General features: G+C 47.3%; 1 protein-coding gene across 1 annotated transcript; it reads right to left on the minus strand.

The window, feature by feature from the left end:
* Positions 1-1,613: 1,613 nt before the first annotated feature.
* On the minus strand, positions 1,614-16,974 carry klf5l (Kruppel-like factor 5 like). Its single transcript, XM_029174082.3, has 4 exons — positions 16,682-16,974; positions 9,418-10,360; positions 8,957-9,016; positions 1,614-4,133 (listed from the first exon to the last, which is right to left on the minus strand). The coding sequence occupies exons 1-4, from the start codon at positions 16,820-16,822 to the stop codon at positions 3,955-3,957; spliced, it is 1,323 nt and encodes a 440-aa protein (XP_029029915.1). The 5' UTR covers positions 16,823-16,974; the 3' UTR covers positions 1,614-3,954.
* Positions 16,975-18,409: the final 1,435 nt, after the last annotated feature.

The following is an 18,409-nucleotide window of genomic DNA, read 5'->3' on the forward strand; positions in this document are numbered from 1 at the left end:
AAACAAGAGATTACATCCAGTGACATGTCAGAATGATGTTACTGGTGTGTGTTGAAACCCGTCCTTCAGCACTGCACTTCCTGATTCATTTTAGGTCTGTGATCTCGCTGCACCGACAGAGACAGATCGTTCTGGTATTACATGAAACCAGTTTCCATAAATCGTAACATTCTACAGCGTCGATTGCAAACAGGTTGTGTCAAACAGCACAGAGTGTGCCAGACGCACGTCTCAAAAACAGTTGGGAAACACGCATTACATTCTCACCGGCAACAGGTCGGTGACGCGGAGAGAAAGGGGCATCTTAGAGAATCAGAGACACAGACGGGCGGAGAGTCAGGCGTGATTCTCGCTCTCATCACTCGTCACTCTGCCCACACGTGTCACAGACTCATGTCAAAGTAGACCAAAGCTTTCCATTGTTTGCATTTTCTTCCCACAGACGCCGCTCAAAAACCTGCAGTTATCAGCTGGACGCTCGTGCTCTCGCGCAGGTGTTTTACTTCTGCCCCATTAGGTGTCAGTTAATTGGAATCATAACGAGTGCGTCCCCTGCTTGAAGCGCCGCAGACATTACACGATACGATACCGTACGAGCGGCGGCTTCATGTGTTTAGTGTTTATTTACACAGTCCTTCGTGGCGACATTTCCATTGCGCAACCCGTGTTTTTTTTTTTTTTTTGCACCGCGCGTTCTCGGCTCTGGCGGGGTTTCAGACGCGCAGCCTGATCGACGAGGCAAGTTGCGACAGGAGCTCCCACCGCAGACGGCTTCACCCCCCCCCCGGGGGGAACGCGCGCACGTGCACGGCAAATGTGGACGCGCAGGAACAGTATGTAGCGCTGACGCTGCCAAGGCGTGGACCTGTCAACGCTTGGGAGCGCCACGAGAGGGCGCACGCGCACACGAACGCTGAGTGATAAACACTCGCACTTTTTTATTGTGACTTTCACATCGATATATAGTTTGATCGCTCGATGATGTCACACTGAAATGCACTGCGATTCACAGTATAAAGAGACCCACGCCTCCACGTTCGCATTGCTGTGTGACAGGTGGCACCATCATAACGTTCGCCGTCTGCCAGAAATACGGCGGCAGTGGCTCGATCTTTTGTTAAGTCTTACTTAACTTCTATTCTCGCGTCACGCGGGTCTAGAAAGACTTTCTCGCCCGCGTGGGTCACCTTTCGGCCGCCACGTCACGCTCAGACAATCAGATACGTCCAACCGGCAGAGCCGTAACGGAGCAGAGGAGTCGACGCAGGGGAATGATTAATTTCTTCAAAGCCGTCGATGACCTCTAACCTTAGGCTTTACTCGGCCTCGTCATGTCGTCACAAAAGCTTCAGTGTCATGCAACAATTTCACGTCCTCCAGAAAACCTGGTTTGCCTCATTTTAAATGAACACCAGACGTCACGCGGATGAAGAACCTGATCACGGGTCAAAGGTTTGCGGATGTCCCTCGAGGTGGGATGTTTCTGTGAAGGCTGGAGATTTACCTACGACTTTAAACCATTACGTTCAGGCAAGAATAGGTTCAGTCACAGACAGTCACCACTTCCAATACACTCCCTTGTTCTGTTACCACCAAATAAACCAGCAACCCAATTAATTTTTAATCAGTTTATTATTTCATTGCAGTATTTTGCACAAACCGATAAAAGAAACCTTGTTCTTAATTATTTGCCATACACAATGATATAAAAAACTAAATTAAACAGGCATTTGTCCGTCATAAGTCTGATCTAAAATCCCATTAGTTAAAAAAAGAAAAAAATATTAATATTATAATAAGAAAAACAAGCAAACAAATATTTACAGTCGCTAAAACTACAGTTATGTACACAGCAGGCGGTCAGTGCTGCCTCCTTGAGAGACAGGAGAACATGCGTCCTTTGGAAGATAAGTCAAAATTAAAACAAACAAAAATAACAGTATTGAAATCAGAGGATGCGTTTCAACCAATGGGACGTGTCAGTTTCAATCCATGCGCCGTGTTTGTTTTAACCCTTTCACAGCTGCGGCAATAAAGTCGGGATCAGCCGCTCTTCAGAGCCACAGATCAATTTCCAGGTTCTAGAAGCTGCTGGAGACGCGCAGCATTAAAAACAAATCAAAAGGCCAGTACGTCCTGGCTCCGAACGCAGACTTTCACACTTGTCCTTCCAGTTCAACCTGCGTTTCCTACAGGCGAGAAAAGCAACAGCTTCAACTCAGCAGTTTTCCCCAGACTTTTATAGCTGCTGTTTCAAGTGTGCAGATGGATCCAACAGTGAATAAACAGTAACAAGACAACTACGTTTACTGGATATTTGATTTAAAAAATATATATATTTACATGCGTACTGCCAGAGGAGTGGATAGGCCCTCTCATCTGATAGTCCAAACGTATAAATTAGAATTTAATTTACAAAGATTTTAAATAAAAAAAAAACATGCAGATTCTGTTGATAAATGTAAACAAAACCAAACAAACATACACAAGCACACGGAAAACATCAGCTATAAAGAAATCTGATTTGGCATTGGTTGCAAATGTGGCCGACCTGTGAGTGATGCTGCTGTTCCTTTCCCTTCCTATAGGGGGCGCATGTCAGTGGTTGTGGAACTAGACTAAGAAATGTGAGAGAACGAGTTTTCCAGAGAAGTGCAAGCGGCCTCCAATGTTGCATCACAATTTCATACACCTATTAAAGGCTTAAAGTCTCCACGAGCTGCTAGAAAATTCTCGACATGCAATCACACGTGTACATGTAACATACATACACATAATTACATTGTGTGACTGTGTTTTACTCTCAATGAAGTGCTAAAAAACACACACAATCTGAACATATGGGATCAGGAGTGCATCGCTGCTGACTGGACATAAAATCTCACAGCTGTGGCAGTTCTGTTAACCACATATGTTTGATCTCTATACTGTTTGTTCATAATAGTACACAAGAGTAGAAGTAGCTTTAAAATGAGGTCCAGCTCAGCTTTTACCACCAACCTCCTCATCAAACTGCTCCCTGGTTGTAATTTGTCTTGTTGGCTTACGTAAAAGTTGCACCGCTGTACAAACGTGTGCGTATCCTGAGCTGCCAAAAAAAAAAAAAAAACTTTTCATAACCCCAAAAGAATGAGGACGCCACAACTGGTTATTATGTCATCCAACCAGCAGTTAATCCAATTAAGACGCTCTGTTCATTAGAACAATCAGGAGCGATTATATGAGATCCACCCATTGCTGTGTCAGAAACAAAAGTGGTAAATAACAGTGTTGAATATGAACTGGAAGAAAATCGCACTCTGTCAAAAGGGGCTTGGTCACCGTGGCAACAGGTAATGTCACGGATACAAACATTGGCAAATTGCAGCGCTCTCGGACCTCGATGGGTTTTACCTGCGTTGAAGCAGGTATAACTAGGCGATTATTAACTTTTCCTCAGAGGGCGCTGCGATTGAGTTTCATTATTTGTTTGCTCTTTCTTTGAGACACTGAATGGGAGGGGGGGTGTATCACCAGGAAGCATTACCCATACTAACAATCGTACAAAAAACAAAAGCTCAAGTATAAATCATTATACATTCATTGTAATTACAGACACTGGAATGAAGTCACATATGCACACAGATCTGTACAGAAGCCAGACGTTTTAAAGTTCATGCAAACATGTTGAGGATGATGAAGTTGGCAGCAGGCTGGTGAGGAAACAAGGAGCTCATGTGTAAGAGCAGGACCCCACAGTCGTGCTGGCAGGACTGGAAGTAATGCAGGCCTAGTGATAGCGTTCAACTAATGCAGTGGAATCAGACCTTTACCGTAAAAATCTCACTTGTCCTACTTCCAATCAATGATCAAATCTCTCTAACGTTTGCATCAGGTCGAACGCGGATGAGTGCATGTCCTCTTCTGTTCTTCCACATCACGGTTCGGCCGGCTGCTTTCTTTTTGGTGTCTGACTTAGTTCTGGTGGCGCTTCATGTGCAGGGCCAGGTGGTCGGAGCGCGAGAAGCAGCGGCTGCAGGAGATGCACTTGAAGGGTTTGGCCCCGGTGTGTTTCCGGTAGTGCCTGGTCAGCTCGTCGGACCGGGCGAAGCGCCAGTCGCAGTTGTCCCACGTGCAGCGGTACGGTTTCTCCCCTGGAGGAGGACGGAGGGGTTAGCAATGCACGTATGTATACTGTAATATGGACCAGACAGCAGTTAATGCTATGAGAAATGATTCTATGGTAAACTATATGTGGAAGCTTGTTAAGCTTAAGCTAAATATGACTTAATACTGCAATAAACTACAGTAAGTCAATCAAGCGTGACACCTGCTCTACTCCACCCAATCACTCATGTGTCCCTGTGCCAAACAGTGCTTCTGCCAGATAGCTTATCATCTACACAACAAAAAAATATAAGTAAAATCACTATTGAACGGGTCGGTACGCAGCAGGAAAACTAAATGTCCCTTCTGATACCAGGTGGAAATTGAAGTGTCAGAATCAATAGGCAGCGTGAGCACAAATAGGGAAATAAATAAAGCTTCCTCAAACTGAGGTTTGGTACTTTCCCAAGCAAACGCAACTGACTAAGTCTGAAGAGCCCAGGTTGTTATCACACTGTTTCTTAGGTCAAAATACAAAAGAGTTGAGACTCAACTTGACCAAACTTTCGTACCAGTCAGAGTTGAGGGAGAGGGGCTGCAACGGCTGTTTGGGTCATCAAGTGCTCATTACCAGCGTGGCCCCCGTTAGTGCTGATTAGATAGCTTCTGCTATGGCCCATCAATCACTTAACGACAGCCATTAGCAAAGTGGGGTCCAAAGAGCAAGAGCACACGATATAGATGGAGATGCGAACCACACGTCTGCAATCGTAGATTTCCTTTATTAAGATGATGATCCAACAAGCACCTAAAAGCCCCATCAGAGGCACCACTGTCCCCGATCTGAACAATATCCTGTTTCTAAGGCTGACTGCCCTAAATGTGTGTGCAGAGGTGGAGCACTAATGTCTCCGTATGAAAGGCAGAGGCTCTCGACCCACAGGTGTGTTTGGTTTTTGTTCTATAGTTGCCTGTCGGGGTCAAAAGCGCAGCCGTCTCTCTAAGACTATTATCCTCGAGGACTAGCAAACAGAAATACGAAGCATGCACACACTGAACAAACACACTTGACTGGTCTATATTCCTAAACAAGCTGCAAAAAAAGGTCAGGTGAAAACCTAGTCCACCGTCCGTCCTCACATGCTTCCTTTTCCCTTTTTGTAGGAGAATATTACATTTAAGGAAGATTTCCTGTTTGGCAGCCTAAAACCTGCTACATGAAAATAAAACAGCAATATCATATCACACAAATGTGTTCAATGGCAAGAAAATTCGGTAATTTGTGGACAAGCCAGTCCACAAGTCTTCAAAGCTAAACTAGGCATTAAAAGCCTTTAGAAGCCCCTGTTTGATCAGGTGGTTGATTAAAAAGCATCAAACTATTCTCTCTCTCCCCTATGTACTCATGAATGAGTGTAAGAGCACACAATAAATCATACAGGACAAACACACAGTCTAAACTGCAGCAATACAGCAAAACACAGACATGCGCAGCCCCTGTAACTGCAACAGTGCATCAATCATTCAAGCGCACAAAAAAGCGTCTTTCAGTCTCATGTGTGCTCAGTAAAGCACATAAGGTATATATTTGCTCTATAGGAGGCCTCTAATCTCTCTGACACCCAAAACCTGTGGCATGAGAAACACATACAGTAAATCTATTAGGTTCATGAAACTAGGAAGTGTGAGAATATTCCCCCCCATTCTCCTTATTTAATCGCAGGCTGCCAAAAAGTTTAAACTGAACCGTTCAGTGAAGTCAAATAGATGAAATGGATGATGTTTTATTATTTGTACGAGCTTTATACTAGTCAAGCTATATTAAAAAGGACACATAAATGATGAACCTACTCAGAATTAGTCATTCAGTAAGCTTAATATGATTTCCTCAACCAGGGGAACAAAGTTCAGCATCAGAGAGAAATATCAGCAGTTATGTCATGTTTCCACCCACACCGACCATTCATCGCTATTATAAATGTGCTGATAAGAAAAAAAGTGAAATAACTCTAAGGTCTGAGCTATGAGCAATGCTGTGTCTTCAAACTTCAAACCCTTTATGCTTTGAATGACTATACACAGTGTAGTACCAGTACATCAACGGTGTAATAATACCACTTTAATACCACGACCGCCTGGTTTCACTGAGTCAAAGAGCAAACACTTCCAGGCTTTCCAGGACGTCCATAAACTCTTTGTGGACCTCTCAGCTTTATCAGCTCCGTTAGTGTTTGTGAAGAGGGCTGGAGGCTCCCTTAATCAGTCTGATAGCGCCCTACTCTTTACACACATGTATAAATACACAAGTATGCACAACAACACAATTACAAAAGTCAATGTGCGCCGTTCGGATGGCTGCCAGGGCCTTGGACCGGTGGGAGGGGACGCTATGACAGCGGAATGAAGACACAGAGTGATGGATGCCATTAATACACAGCCTGCTTTAAAGTACAGGGAAAAATGTTGTGGACTAGTGGCAGTCGCAGGTCATGAGCCAGTCTCAGCCTGCACTATGTGGGCGGGAGGCGGCGCCCTACAGGTCATATAACAGGGTTGTTCCTATTTAAAGTTTTCAGGCCAATTAACCTGCATGTTCGAGGAGGAGGAGGAGGAGAAACACGCACGATTTCAAACCCAGGACCTTCGTATTGTAGAGCAGCACTGTGAGTCAATGAGGCGCTGTGTGGTCAACAAACCTGATGAAAATCTGTCACTGCTGCTGTCTTTTTTGGAAAACGATAAAAGACTACGGGTGATTGTAACCAGTTGCAACACAGGAAGCAAATGAATATTTAAGTCCATTCATGTCGAAACATTTGAAGCGTATTTTATCGCCTAACAACGCTAACACACATACTCACCCACACGACTTCATCATTTCCTGATACAATTGGCACGAGGAAAAAAAAAGTTTCTCATCCAGTGAAGTGAAACAGACGTAAATGGGGGATGTCAGATGTCGGCACACATCAAAGATTGTGTGCAAAGAGACTCTGCGGCGCGCGGTTCAAGTCAGGCTAAGAGGCTGTGTGAGGATTAACGAACCATTTCATCGGCAAGTCGACTGGTAGCCAATGCGAGGGGATAGAACTTGGGTCGCGTTATCTTTTACGGTTCTGTAGATTCAAGCATTTTGTGTGAGTTGGAGGTGTGAACCACTCCAGTAGGCAAATAGAGAGATACATTAATCAAACGATAAAGTGTGAATAACATGCCCGCAGTAAGCCCTGGGCCAAAGATAACTTCTCAATGCTTAAAGCTAAGTGAGAGATTTCCAAACCGATGAATAAAGATAAACAAACTAAAGGAGGCACAAAACCTGCTTGATTAACAGCCACTCAACCAACAAGTCCACACGTACATGCAGCTGCATGCCGGGATTGTGGATTATTAGTCTATGGGGACGTAAAATGACATTTTGGGGGGGCCCCAGGACAGAGCCCTGTGGCACTGCAAAGTTTAGACACCACGAAAGGAAGCTCGATGTGCCTGAAGCCTTTCCTACGGTTCAGGATGTTCCAATGTTTCCTTACACGCTTGAATCATGAGTCATCATCATCATCAGCATCTCAATGAAGAACAAGACAGGGCAAGTCTTGTAGCAAGATTCACCGAGTGACCAGGACACGCCAGCCAGGCTGTTCACCGGTCACATGAGCAGGACGGGCAGCTTTCAAAGACAATGAGACGATTTTGAGTGGGTTCCTCTGGAGGGGATCGTGAGGTAATAAACATATTCCTGAATAGACACATTGGACTATTACAGGAAAACAATCTGAAAGTAAAAGCTGTTTACTAGAACCACAAAACGTTAGATCCACGTCTATGAGGAAGCTTAAGGTTGATTGATCAGTTAACAGATAGCGTCTTGACAACAAACAGAACTTGTGCTCAGGAGTAATGACAAGAAGCCAGAGACAGTTCAACTATTGACACGCTGGCCTGTCAACAACACATCACAGTGTTTGTTCGTCTTTGTTAGCTCAGCCTGAGACCGTGTCAATGTAACCACCTACAGTAATGGACAATTTATTCACCAAAGCACCGCGCAGGTCACATGACTGTGGTGCTGGTGGGTGATCTCTCACTGCAGTTTAGTTTAGTTGTGTTTACTATTCCCACTGCTCATTTTACTGTCTTTGTCTTTTCTGCTAATGCAACAACCCAACTTCCCCACAGGCATCCATAAAGATCCGTCTTATCTCTTTATGACCACGCACACACACACACACACACACACACACACACACACACACACACACACACACACACACACACACACACACACACACACACGGATGGAGCTATTCGTATTCGCACATATGCCCGCTTTCATGCTGGCCGAGTTCCACCGCGTTAATTGCATGTGCATGTCTCTAAGCGCTTAGCGTGAGGCTGTTGGAAATCTACAGGTTTCATCTTACAGAGAGGAAACGCATCGAAACCAGCATCCCCCCACCTTCCACCAAGCAGGAGGAACTGGTTTGGCCTCCGTTTCATAGTGTGTCTTCCCTCTTTTCCCCTCTTTCCTTCATCCTCCCCTCCTCCCTCCCTTCTTTGTTCTCGCGCTGAACAGACTCAGAGGACAGGTATGAGCATGTATAAACATGGTGGCCAAAGACAAAAAAAACTCTTAGGCAAACTAATGTCGCTTCTGTGTTGTTTTCCCTTTTCTTTGTGCTCATCTCTATTATAGTTGCTGGGTGTATCGAAACTGGCAATTTGACAAAATATGCAACGAGAAAATAAATAAGGTCTCAACAGAGGCGACATTGTGGCTGCTTTTATTCACAGGCTTAGCGCTCGTAAACCAAGGAGCTGACATACATTCAAACCTAACTTTAAAGCTGACTTCTATCCGGTCTCTTACCTGTGTGTGTCCGTTGGTGTGCCTTCAGATGCGAGCTCTTTGTATACACTTTGGTGCATCCTGTAAAGAAACCACAGGATCACCATAAGTCAGGCTACAATAAAAACACAGGTTGAATTATTCATCCTCGACCTAGTGGCATTTACACAGCGGTGGAGGTGAACTGGGGCGACTGGAAGAGGACATATTTGCCAAACCGGATGCTTGGCAAGGAAATCCAACTGAACCCTGTCAGAATGTTTGAGAAAGGGCTCACTTGGACGGGTATCAAGTGCAGTTGATGTAATGGATCACCTGCTGTTGACGGCAAGCTTTCTTATCAGAGCTACAGTAAAACGCATGTGACAGGCTGCAGTGGTAGATTCACTTTGGAAATGACTGGAGTGACGATGCTGAAACTTTGTTTCATCATGTATAAAGTGTTGAATACAATGATAAAAATGAAGCTGCCAAAGACTGACCTTGGTAGTCACAGTAGTGGATCCTCCTCTTCTCCAGCTCCGGGTTGTTCCGCCTGTTATATTTTGGACCCGTCAGCACACCTTGGCCGTGTGTCATCAGCAAGGCATGGGGGGACAACCCGGTCACCTTCATGCCCCCCAGGCGCTGCTGGTACGGGGGCGGCAGCTGGGGCGCCAGGCTCAGCAGCTCCGGCTGGCCGTCTGGGCTCCCCGGCTGGGAGTTGGGAGGTGAGGGCGGCAGGCTGTGCGGCGCCGTGTGCTGGGATGCGTTGGGAGTGGCCTGGTAGAAGCCGTGGTGCGGTTGCAGCTGGTGTTCTGCCATCATGTAATTGCCGTTGTTGGTGGGCACCGGGGCGCTGCCGAGGTTCAAAATGTTCCTGGTGCCGGCGGAGCCGTGCGCTAAGGGGCTGCTGTGCGACAGGGACGTGGAAAGGTCAGCGCAGCTGGTGATGGGCATGTAGACCTGCGGTTGGGGGGCCGGGGGTCCGATCTGAAGCTCTGCGTCCAAGCTCGGCTGCTGCGGCTGCTGCTGCTGTTGCTGGGACCCTACGGACGCGCTGACCACTCCCCCGGAGGCCATGTCTGGCTTGATGAAGACGCTGCTGCCCACTGGCGTCATGCTGAAGACAGAGGTGAAGTCTGGCAAAGCCTGGGTGAGAGTGGTGGGGACGGAGCAGGGCACCTCCAGCCCGGGCTCCGTCTTGATCTGCTGGGGGGTGAGGGTCTTGGTGTTGGGCCGATAGAGACCCGTGCGCAGATGGTTGGTGCTGGGGAGTATGAGGTTGACGTTGAGGCTGTAAGGGGCGACCATTTTGTCTTCCGAGAAGTATTCGTCCACCACAGAGGCGCTCTCGCGTCTGTACTTCTTGTCACTGGTGTCAGCGGGTGTTGTCAAAACAGGATTATTGACTAGTTGCAGGTATTTGTCCAAATCTAGCTGAACCTAAAAAGAGACAGGAGAGAGAAAATAGTTGACGCAGGGTTAAAAAAAAGACACTGTGGGAACAGTCAACACAGCAGCTACATTGGTCAGAGGCTGGTAACACCTCCATCCCTCCATCATCCTTCCTCATATCCCACAATCCTCCAGCTCCAGGACCCATATTAGGCACCAATGGCTGCACACACATTCACCCAGGCTGCTCCTGCTGCCCCTGGGGATGCTGGGATATTTCTTTTTTACTCGTAGGCACCTGGTGCTTGTTTGGAGATTACTAAATAATTACCTGTTGCTGTGTTTAGGTTAAATCTAAATAGCAAACAGGTCCTCTCACCACTGACCAGCTGAGGAATGGAGGCTTTGCTGCTTCTGCTCCTTCCATGGCTAATTTGCAAAAGCACAAAAGCTTTTTCCAGAAAAAATAACAATAGTCTGTTACTCAGCCTCAGTTATACTTGGCAAACATTTTAATTGTGTTGTCCCAACTTCAAACATTCACAGTAAAATCGTGTGGATGTGAAAAACACTATTTTCTTTATCACTTTGTTTCTACGGATGTGACATGATAATCGTTAATGTTAATTAAAAACACCGATGCCATTTTATGCGTGTGTAAAAGTCTGGCAGTGGTGACAGTTATTATTATTCCTTTATGTTGCCAGGGAGACGCAACTGTCAGTCAAATCGCACTTGTGTGTCATCTGTGGAAATTGTGCTTTTGTTGAGAAACTGAGGAGCAAGACTGGACAGGCAGGGAAAATATATTGCAGGTATTTTGTTCTGTAGACGGCATTATCGGCTCTTAATCATCGTTTACTGGTGTGTGTCTGTGTCTGCACGCGTGTGTGTGTGTGTGTGTGTGTGTGTGCACGTGTGTGTGTGTGTGTGTGTGTGTGTGTGTGTGTGTGTGTCATTCAGAGCCTATGATGCGTAGTCACTCTTTTAAGATGTGCACAAGGCCTTTAGAAAGGAATCTGTGCTGCAGCGACCACACACACACACACACACACACACACACACACACACACACACACACACACACACACACACACACCACCCTTTCTCTAGGACATAATGCATTCCGTCGTCCATTACTTTAAGCTTAACCATCACAACTACATAGTAACCCCAACCATTACCCGTGTCCCAACCTAATCCTAAACCTAAATCCCAGGTATTAAACCTATTTGAAGTTGTGAGAACCAGTCTAATTGTGCGACTCTATGAATGCATGAGCCGACGGAGGGAATAGAAAACGCTGCTGTGTATATGCACACACATGAAGACATGCAGGTACAGATTACCTGCCTGCTTACACACAGAGGTTCCTGGGTGTGGTCCATTGAGTCAGTTTGATGTATGAGGACGAAGATGAAGAACATAAAGCGCACTCACTCAGTCAAATCAAAACACACGCTGTTGAAAGCAGGAGAAAGACTCAGCGAAAACATAAACACTGGCGGGTAAAAATAGACCTGCCAGACAAACGTGATCCCAAGAGTGAGACCACAGAGAGAAAAATAAATTAAAAGAAGGTCAAAAGACCGAGAGACGAAGAGAGTGAGCAGCCTGAATATGCGACTGCGGAACGGGTGCTGGCGGTTAATCTGGTGAAGACATCGCAAAGGATTCTTTGGGACGAGCTCCCGATGGGGAACCTGCGCACTTCCAAGAACGGTGGAAACAACAGGATATTCCACTGTGTCAGAATTCGAGGAAACGGATAAACAGATGGGAGGACAACGTGGCGCTGAAGGATGCGTCGATTCCACCACAGACGCACTAACATTACAACAATACGACAAAAATACAGGACCAAATCATCCGATCAAAGGCAAATGGCCGAACGAGGTGCTGATGCACGCACGCACGCACGCACGCACGCACGCACACACACACACACACACACACACACACACAACCTGATGGCGCTTCCACGCGTCGCATGCGGCCTTAAACAAGGTCGTCTTTGTGTCCCGACTGTCTTGTTTTATTGTGGTCGTCGGTTTCTTTAGTGTCGGTTAATAATTCCATTTTTACTGCGTCTGTGCCTGCGCCCGGTCCGGTTCGCAGTTTGGCCAGCAGATCACATTCACACCCCCTGTCATTGGGTGCAATCTGAGCGCCCGCTGAAATCAAAGTCTCGGGTATTTACTGGGGAGAAGAGACAACAAAAACAGCCCCTGTGTCCCTTCAGGACACGACACAAGCGGCGTCTGTCTGTAACCCTGGGGCGCCCTTGGACCCCCCCCCCCGGCCGGCCCCCCGCCGGCCCAGCGCTGAGCCCACAGCCTCTCCGACATGCTCGATGGTGAGCTACACGTCTCGCTTTATGAGCTTCAAGCAGACTTGGGCCAAGACGGAATCAGTTAATAATTGGACAACATGTACAACTGCTCCGCTATGAATTCTTCTGCCTGATAACCAACAGTCTCTTATCAGCATGTTCGGGTTTATGGGATGGTGCGGGGAGTTTCCGGCCAATGCGACATCAAACCTAAAAGGACCGCGCTTGCAGCCGCCGGTTCCCATTCAGTGCACTAACAGCATCACAATCGGCAGGCACAGACTCGGGTCCTGCGTGAGACAGTAATCCGCCACAATCCTGTCAGCTTCTGCTGACAAAGTTACATTATTGTTGGCTGCCGCTCAGGGGATTTTAAAAAAAAGGGCCTGCGCTATATTACAACACTGCAGCATAATTTGGGGAAAACTCAAAAACAGACACGTTCAAAGACGCTCTGTAATTTCCATTATCTCGTCTACGCGGCGGTGTCAGTCTGTCGTAGGAGACTTAGGGAGTCGTCTCCCTTCTCGCTCCCGTCCCAGTCGCCTTCATCCTCCGTCCTCCCTCGCTGACGCCTGTGCCTCCACACCAGGCCACTTTTATGGCTGTAAAGAATGCGGAGAAACGGCGGCCTGTCGCCTTTGGATCTCCATAAAAGCCCTGGGACTGATAGAGCCGGGGCCCCTTGGTCTGCTGGCTGCGGATCAACAGAGCTTAGATGACGGCAGGGTCATCAGAGCAAAAACAAAACCTTTGAGACTGAGCTGGTGCTTTATGGCCACTTGTGGAGCGAGCGATAAGGCAGCGTGTTTAGACTCTCTGCAGTGAAACATGGAATATCTGCTCTATGTGTAACGCTTGGGTGTCGGGTATGTGCCTAAATGACTTCACCACAAATTAAGGCTGAGGACTGATGGTTATTAAAGGTGAGTTTGCAGACCGCGGGCATTAGAAAACGATGCCTCACCGCACCGCCGGGCATGATGGGAACGGGTGAGCTCAGAGTACATGAACAGAAAACAGCGTGAGTCAAACCACGGCACTGGAATTAGACTGATTTACTCTGCGGATCTGCCAACACATACAGTAAAAACTGCTTTATGAGCCTTAAATCTCATCTTTCAGGGCCTCTACGTTCGAGCGGCGGCCATCTTTGCACCGTCGCACTGTTGCGACTCCAGCAAGCCGAAACGCGCCGTCGGCAGCAGACACTCGCTCAGATGCAAATCGCCGGCATGTGTTGTCCTGGAAGTCAAATCCTTAGTCAAACCAAAAGCATTTGGTCCGTGAAAATGTCTGGGGGAAAGGGTCAGGCTGGTTGCAACCAGAACATGAGCTCCCAGTCCAAAAAAAAACACCACCGAGAGACGCAAGTAGCAGCCATATCTGCGTATTGATCTTCAGGAATCATTAGGCGTGACTGGCGACGCGCTCTTGATCTGTGCTCCGTGAAGTTACTCTGTAACTTCCCCTGTCGTCTACGCGCTCCTACAGGAAACCCCTCGGTGATATAACGACCAAAGAATCTGGACATAGTTTCATATCAGTTACTTATTCTCCCTTTCCTGCCAAAAACACAATCGCGCTTCTTCTAGAAACATGAGGTCAGAACGGACCCCACGGAGAATAATGAACTCTTCAGTGAACTTTAGCGTCCGCTGTTGATCATCAGAGCAGCGAACTGGCCTGTGTTGATGCTGAAAGTCAATATTATACGCACTATAATATTTCAGCAGCAACAATGCCCGGTTTCTGTGCGTTTCCTCGGTGCTGGGTGCTATGCAAAGCATGACTTTGTCTAGCACAAAGAGAGGCAGGTCGAGCGAAGCAGTCGCCCCCTCGGGCGAAGAAGCCAGAAACGCAGCGGAGGCTTCGCCTCGCCTGCTCCCGAATCGCCCGCTCGCTGCACGCCGCCGCTCTCTCAAACGCATTCCGCGCAGATCGCAGCTCCTCCCGCGTCTGCCTTCAGCTCCACTCATTCCTCTTTCCACGCCGAGCAACGGGGCCTTGGTCTCGCCGTGCTGCCGTTTTTTTTTTCTTCTTTAAACTGAAGAGAGCTCAACTCCAGTGTCGTGACAGCAGTATGTGGCCCGACCTGTCTGAGCAGGGCCCGCATCTGCCTCCAGGGAGGATGACGACGGGCCGACCTCATGAGAAAGTCACAGCGAAGGGCCGTCGACGCCGCACAGCCTTCATTCCTCTGCCCATTAGTGCCATTAGTGTGTGTAACGACACATTTGTCCCGCTGCCAAAAACCTGTCAACACGTCGCTCACTCATGTTTTGCCTCGTCTGACACCTGACTCTAGTCTTCCACCAGCGCATAGTATTTAATCTACTCAGATTTGGGTTATTTGCATTTATTACGCTTTTATTACGTTCTATTGCTATTCAAATGTTTAAAAATCTATCTCGCTGAGCTTCTATGTGTTGATATTGTGCAACAGGTGTGTAACAAGCTACCTTTTATTTTGTTAAACTGTCCTTTCAGTTTGACAGTTGGACCCTGTGCTGTGAGTTCAGGCCTTGAGCTGCACGGCCATGTGATTGATGGAACCCATGAGCTCAGAACCTGTTTATTTGGGCTGTAAAACACATCTTCCCCGTTTATGACTGCGACTATGTCCCTCAACTATCAGCAACGAGCTGCGTTTATCGGTTTTCTACAACACACAGCAGACTGCGATAACTCTAACGCTTTGCTGTGTTGAAAGAAGACCGTGTGCCAAAGTCTTAGGTGTAAACACTCGACTTCTTAACCCTTGAATATGAAAAGCAAAACTGGAAAGAAGACAAACCAGACTGCACTCAAGCTCTGCTGATATGAATAGATGAAAACAATATTACACTGATGTGACAGTTGATGACGAGCTGGCAACCGCACGCAGACAAGTTCTGAACTCCACCACACCAACAATTTCCTGAACTCTACACAAAACGCATGCAACCAAATGAGTCTGCGCCAAATGGTTTTTCAGCGCTGAGCTTCAGCAATCGCACCTGTCCACTTTAACAAAGCCAGAGAGCGGCGCCGGCGCTCGACGTTTGCATAAAACCCAACAAACGCCTCCTCCGTGCGCTGCTGCGAGCTAAAGCATGTAGGACCTCCACGTGCGGCACAAAAGCGGCTCAAACAGCCAGAGCCTCGTTCGGGGGTGGACCCGGGCGGTTCCAGTCGGGATTCTGGAGGTGTGATGCCTGTTTACCAAACACCTGGCAAGAGGCCAAACTCAGCACAAAATGAAGGTGTCTGGTTTCTGCGTGAACTCTGTTGTGGTCACTCAACGATCCGCGGCCATTTAACTTTAATGCAGCTGTCACGTCTCTGCTGTGATCAACTGTTCGTGGATAATGAAGGAGGCGCGAGGCGGCGAGAGGAAAGCTGTTTCTCCTCCATTCACCCGCGCGCCGCTGTGACTCGGGGCTCGGCCTCCTGCTAAACAGCGACGCCAGCCACTTCCTGAATCGCGGGGCCACGTTTCTGGCGTCGGAGCAGCGAGCGTTCGTGGGACTCATCCGACAGCGGCGTCTAGAAAGGAGCCAAGGAGCCATTTTGCAGGCGTGTGTACAATCCAACTGGCTGCTTTCCATCATGTGATCAAATCACTTGACTCAAGCAAGCAGGAAAACCAGTGCATGTGCTCCATCAACACTGTGTTGTGCATTTGTCAAGGATGAGATTGAGTGAAAATGAACTAAACCAGCAGAGCATAAGTCACAATACATGCATGATCTCATGTTATCCATCTATTATAGACGTTAGTACAAGTATTATAATAAAACCTGACATCAACTGCATCATTATTGTTTACACCTTTTTAATAAAAAATGCTGCATGACTTTAACCTTTCTGAACTCTACAGGTAAAAAAATCTGATGGATAAATAGAAAAAAAGCATCACAACGAGAAGCAGGAGGCTCCGTGAGCTTTGTTTATCTCCCAAACTAGCTCTCATCGTGGCCGAAGCCTCCAGTCACCGCGTCTGTTAAGACGTGGCAGTGAAGGGGACATTCGAGCGGCCCTGCACAGACTCTCACCGCAGGTTTGACGTCGTCAAACACGGATGCGTCCTCGGCGCCGTCCGCTCCCGACAGCCTCACCGGCTTCAGCTGCGTGAACACGGCCCTCTCTTCGGTGGCGTGCGGCGGATTCATGGCCAGTCCTACGCTCGTTGCCATTGAACTGATCGCTTGAGCAAGTGGGTCTTCTTCAGAACTCGGCTTTTGCGCACATACGGAGCTGTGAGCGTCAACTGCGCCGTGCTGGTGCGGAAAGCTACTGTGCGCCTTAAATCCGCAGCCCTCCCCTCTCGTCTGACTCTCAGGTAGATTTACCTGAGCTCAAGTACGGACCTGCTACCTGGAGGCGATGACGACACACGGCGCAGCCAATCAGAGCGCAGGACGGCCAGGTCCAAGCCCCCACGCGCGCGCACGAGTACATTAAAACCCAAATATGACGCTGAATTAAACATTAAACATTTTAACATCTCCATCCGACATTGCTAAAAAGAAACTTTCTGCTAAATGAAACCCATTATATTCCTTTTTAGCACACAAACACTTGTCATGACTGTTTACGACATTACATTTAACAGCACAGTAACTTTTAAAAGCCATCGTTTCGGCTTGAACAGAACCAGAAGGCAGCGCGTCTACAGCTCAGTGGCCTGATAGTGATGAGGCAGTTTTAAGCAGGGCAAGTGTCACACAGTGAATCAGCCAATCGTCAGGTGAAACCCCAGTTACGATGCTTCCATCCAACAGTACAGCATGTACAGATTTGATGGTAGGATTCAGCCCGGGGCCCTGTAATTTGAAGCACGACTGGTTTGGACATCCACCCGCTGCCAAATACCAACCTAAAATATTGTATAGATTCCCTATGTGAATCATCAACAATAGTTAGCGTGAAAAGGTTTTAATGATTTTGGCTCAGAGCCCAGGTTCAAGCCGCTCATCACCAGCCTCGCGAGAACATTTTGTCACCGCAAGTAAAAACATACCTGTAGGGCATTTCTGTGATTGTGTCGGTGTCACACCAGAGGCCCGCGTCTCATCACAGAGTGTGAGAAAGCGCCGTGCGGATCTGGATTGTGTTTACACAGAAGATAAAAGCACAGGAACATTTCTGATCCAGTCTCGTTTGTCCTACTGGTCGACCTACATTTTTCCAAGCTATAATTATGACGCAGTGAAACACAGACGGCGGTAATAAAAAACTAGTACAAGATGTTGTGCTGCTTCAGAAAGCAGCTACATGCTTGTGTATTTATTTGAGCAAATGTGAATGTGTGTCCCTTTCCTTCCCTGTCACTACTCTACAAATCCATATTAACATCAGACGAGTAGAAGAGGAAGCACAGTCTGTTCCTCATTGCTCCTCTGTCCTGATGAGTCTATGTTTGTGGCATGAAGAAGTGAAGGAGGTGAGATGGTTGGGGGCTGCTGGAGACTTGTTTTTCAAGCACATTGAGCTGTTTCCTAAATGCTGAACATGTTACAATCACTCAAACCTTTGATAGAACTCATTATCTCAGTCCTGAGGAGCCGACACACATCCTGCTGCTGTAAATCTGTCAATGTCAAACTTGGCATCCGTCCATCCTCTAACGCATATTTAACAGCCTGTACTGAGCCTATGAGGTTTCACAGGTTTTGATAACAGACAATTACAACGAGTAGAACGTTAAAAGTGCTACAAACTGTAAATGTTTTTTGCCCTAAGGGGTTTAGTACAGTTTGCTCTTCCAAGAGACTTGTTTA

The sequence above is a fragment of the Betta splendens genome, chromosome 14, assembly GCF_900634795.4.
Source record: "Betta splendens chromosome 14, fBetSpl5.4, whole genome shotgun sequence".
NCBI classification, from domain to species: domain Eukaryota; kingdom Metazoa; phylum Chordata; class Actinopteri; order Anabantiformes; family Osphronemidae; genus Betta; species Betta splendens.